General features: G+C 39.1%; 1 protein-coding gene across 2 annotated transcripts; it reads left to right on the top strand.

Annotated features, from left to right (window-relative positions):
• Positions 1-250: 250 nt before the first annotated feature.
• On the top strand, positions 251-3,363 carry LOC114722142 (uncharacterized). 2 transcript variants are annotated; one of them, XM_028908098.1, is made up of 4 exons: positions 251-587; positions 1,467-1,547; positions 2,548-2,827; positions 2,974-3,363. In XM_028908098.1, exons 1-4 carry the CDS (start codon positions 429-431, stop codon positions 3,000-3,002), a joined length of 549 nt encoding a protein of 182 aa, XP_028763931.1. In that variant the 5' UTR covers positions 251-428; the 3' UTR covers positions 3,003-3,363. The 2 variants fall into 2 exon arrangements, with proteins under 2 accessions (XP_028763931.1, XP_028763930.1); XM_028908097.1 differs by having other exon boundaries at positions 253-587; positions 2,548-3,363.
• Positions 3,364-3,864: the final 501 nt, after the last annotated feature.

The following is a 3,864-nucleotide window of genomic DNA, read 5'->3' as shown; positions in this document are numbered from 1 at the left end:
ATTAAAATCTTATATTATGATCAAATTAAAAATCAAATAATTCTTTGATAATAAGAAATTTTGGATTGGATTTGGATTTGGATATACTATAGTTGACCCGGGGCGAGAAAAACTGCTAGTTGCAGCAGGCGAGTTGGGTATTAGATTATCAATCTCAATCATGGTGGAGGCGATTGTCACGTGGCTGGCATGCCCTTGTTACGAACCATGTGTCTCCGTCCCTTCCCGTCTCTGAAACTTTGCTCCGCAAAACAACAAAAGCATCCCCACCCTCTTCTTCCCTTGCCCTTTCCCTTTCTGTCTTCCAACCCACACCCTCTCTTCTTCCATCACTGCGATTCCTATCACCCCCACCGCAGTTTGGGGCCGCGATTCTCCGCCCCTCACCCTCTTCGAGCCTCACCGATAAAAGGGTCCTCCTTGATTACATGGCTAAGAAGAGAAAGTCTATAGCTTCGAGCCTCGATGAGGTGGATCGAACCATGTATGCGTCGTTTTGTAGTGCCGCCAATTCCCTCTCTCAGCTCTACACTCAGGCTATGAACCACCAAAAGCTTTCGTTCCAAGCCGGTGAACGCCACGGCCTCGTAAGATTTCTCCTCCGGACTCGATAAAATTTTGCGTTTTTTTTTTTTGTCGATTTCATGTTTTAGGTTTTATGAAACGTGTTTTTGAATTGCGATTTCAATGCATTCACTGATGCTTCCTTTTTACTGGGAAAGATTAGTTTTGTTCCGAGCGGGCTTTTGCTCCAACCCGTCTTTTAACCCCCCCCCCTCCTTTTTCCCGTTTCTCATGGTTGATTATGATAGGGCTTTTTGTTACGATTTTCATTGATAATTCCATCTTCGGTGCGAAGACATTATATCTCTATAAAACTTTGCTTGTCGTGCTATGCCCTTTTTTTTTTAAATGAATTTTTGAATCCGTGTAGGTTTCGCTAATGCTTTTCTCTTTAGTTTTACAATCTTTTGAACCCAATAGAGCGTTTTCAATTTTAGTTGTCTATAGGTTTCATCGATTTTCTGACTTCTCCGTTTATTGTTCATTGTTTTATTTTCTAATTGTTCAGTTCATTCTCAGTCCTTACCATTCGCTCTATTTTGTAACTATGGATTGTTATGTCTTGGCATGATTTCGTTAGATTTATACTATGCTGTTTCGTATCAGTCCACCATGCTTCAATCCAGTGCCATTTTGCTCACTGAAGGCATCTGTTGCCGGCTTTTGGAGGCTGATTACAAACCCATATTTCGTAACCTCTTCTGAAATTATGCCTTTTTCCAATTATATACAAAAAGTGCACTCAGTAAGCCGTGCATAGTTTGATTTCTAGTTCTGATAACTTGAAAAATTTTAACAGCTTATGGTATTTCCATGTTCCGTCTGACTTCACATTTATGGAACTCAGTTGTCTATGGCTGCAACTAGCTTGGACAATGAACTTACCCTATATGTCATTTCAGGAGAAACTTTATCAATGGATCTGGAGACAGCAAGAGGGTGGATCAAGAGTTGCAACGGTTGATATACTTAACTACATTCAGGTTGGCCTAATTGTTCTCTCTTTTGCTAATTCAGTGCATAACAATGTTGATATTGGCTCAGTGCATCTATAGAGCAGTAGCATGTGATACTTTGTAACCTTACTAAGTTATTAAGAGAATACTAGATAATTAAGAGTGATAGTGGAACACTGAATAGTAAATAGTTATGCGTCCTTCTACTAATGGGGCACGGGTGCCTCCGAGTGTAGCAGTGTGAAAGCAGGCATGGGAGTTGGACTGTAGTAGTGGGAGCCGTGGAAAGAAATTTTACAAATATGAAAGGGAAGTAGACTAACTAAACCCTGTTTTAGTCCACATTTCTTCTCATTCAAAGCGATAGTGCACTAATGATTTGACCATTGATAGGGTTAGCCATTGAGTTTAATCAAATTTTATAGTGATCTTAACCAAGCCTAATAAAATGCTTTAAAAATTAGGCTTGAGGCCTACCTATGAGTAGTTCTGTAGTGATTTTCTCACTTTAGAAGGATAAAGAGAGAATTGTCTCACTGGCTTAGCATGCTTTATTAGCTTGTTAAATAGTTAGATTCCCTGTGTAGAGAGGTTTACCGTTAGTAGTAACCTTTTGTCAGCTGCTTTGTCTGTGAACTTTTCCTTTATTAGCCGTGTTTTCTCAGTCTTTTTTGGGGTGTTGATGTTAGAGTTATCTTTTTTTTCTCTTTGGTGATTATAGCGGTTAGTGTTGTGGTTAAACATAAGGTTGACATCAATGAGATTATTTCCTTCAAGTAACAAATATATGTTTGTTAACATCTGACCTCTTCTTTTACCATGTTTGAAGTTTTTTGGATTGACGGTTTCCTAGATCAAAATGGTGAATATGGCTTGTGGCTTCTGTTTTCTTTTGGCAATTTTGATATCTTGAAGTTGTAGTTACATTTGCTGTATTTTGTGAAAAGTGATGACATTGTTGAGAATCTTGGGATGGCTTATTGATTCAAAATTATAGGTTTTATGAAATCTACTCCATTGCTTGCAGAATGAGTTGGATTATTGTGGAGAGGAGCCATCAATGTCTCCAAGGGCACCACTTCAACATCAACAGGCTCAACCATTAATGCAAGTCAATAGTTTAGGCTTCCCAGTCGCTTCAGGTTCTTCCGGCCAAACAGTTATTGCTCAGGGACTTCGGTCTGAGAATAGTGATAATCAACAGAAGAATTCTGTGTTTTCAAATGCTTTGTCTAGCCCTGTTCGCCGAAGTCTTCAGAACTATCATATTGGCGAGGGAGGGTCCTGTCCCGGCAGCCTCTCCTTGGGTAATGGAAACAGGAACACTGAACCTGGCTTTTTTCAGCAGCAAAACAGGGATTCTGCTGCTTTCAATTCCAATGATTCTGCCATGGATATGCATGCTGATTAGTCATGCTTACTAGTTTATCTCCTGAAAATTATTGTCTCACAGGCTTTCTGCAATACCTGCAAAGGAAGTGAGTAACTATGGAATTACATATCTGGTTTGGCCCGTGGTCTCCTACGCGAAATGACACAGCAGGGTGGAACCATTTTCATCATCCAATGAGTATGCTTATGACGTCGTGGGGATTGATAAGTTCGAGTCTTCTGTGATCTCTGTAAAGCTATCTGTTGAATAGGTTTAACCCCTCGTGGCGTAACACTTTTTTTTTTTTTTTTGGGTTTTAATATCATTCTCTTTAAAGACGACTTTTTTAAAATAGGCATTGCTTCTGTATCAAGTTCCCTATGTAAATCTGTTTCTTTTCTAACAGATCTATTTTGGCAACTTGCTGTTTCTAATATCTTGAGGACTTTATATCTTCGCTTTGTTTCTTCATTTTGTTGACTGATCTCAATTTATTAAGCTTCCAAGTTCCATGGGGAAAGAGAGAGAGAGAAGAATACCCCTGCCTACTGGGTGTGGTGTTTTCGTTTTATTTTATTTTATGTTATTTATTTATTTTTTTGTGTGTATGTTTAGTGAGTTCAATTAAACCACAGTACCAAGGTAATGATGATGGTAATGGATCATGAGGTGAGATCTCAAGAATGGGATAAGAAAAGAAGGGAAGAAATCTATTCCTTCTCTGGACCCCAACGTTCAAAGCTTTTTTGTGCCCTTGTTTTTTTGTGTGTTGGGGACCCCGGGGGGTGGGGGGTGTCTGGTTTGGTTCAAGGGAAAAGGGAAGTTTTTAAATCTCTGTTTGGATGAGAAGAAAAGTTTAGAAGAAAGAAAATGAGAGGAGAAAAAATGGAGAGAAGAAAAAACCGGAAGAAAGTTGTTATCATCCTTTTTGTTTGGATGGATGAGAGAAAATAGAAAGGAGAGAAAATTAAC

This window comes from Neltuma alba, unplaced genomic scaffold, assembly GCF_004799145.2.
Source record: "Neltuma alba isolate B1F8T4 unplaced genomic scaffold, ASM479914v2 tig00012083_pilon, whole genome shotgun sequence".
NCBI lineage: Eukaryota > Viridiplantae > Streptophyta > Magnoliopsida > Fabales > Fabaceae > Neltuma > Neltuma alba.
Note: the sequence above shows the minus strand (reverse complement) of the source record. Positions and strands in the feature narration are given on the sequence as shown.

Excerpts from the sequence above, each read along its gene's own strand:
- LOC114722142 (XM_028908097.1), top strand. The coding sequence starts at position 429 with ATGGCTAAGAAGAGAAAGTCTATAGCTTCGAGCCTCGATGAGGTGGAT. Across the intron at positions 588-1,466 it reads CCGGTGAACGCCACGGCCTC|GAGAAACTTTATCAATGGAT; the intron begins GTAAGATTTCTC and ends ATGTCATTTCAG. Across the intron at positions 1,548-2,547 it reads ATATACTTAACTACATTCAG|AATGAGTTGGATTATTGTGG; the intron begins GTTGGCCTAATT and ends CATTGCTTGCAG.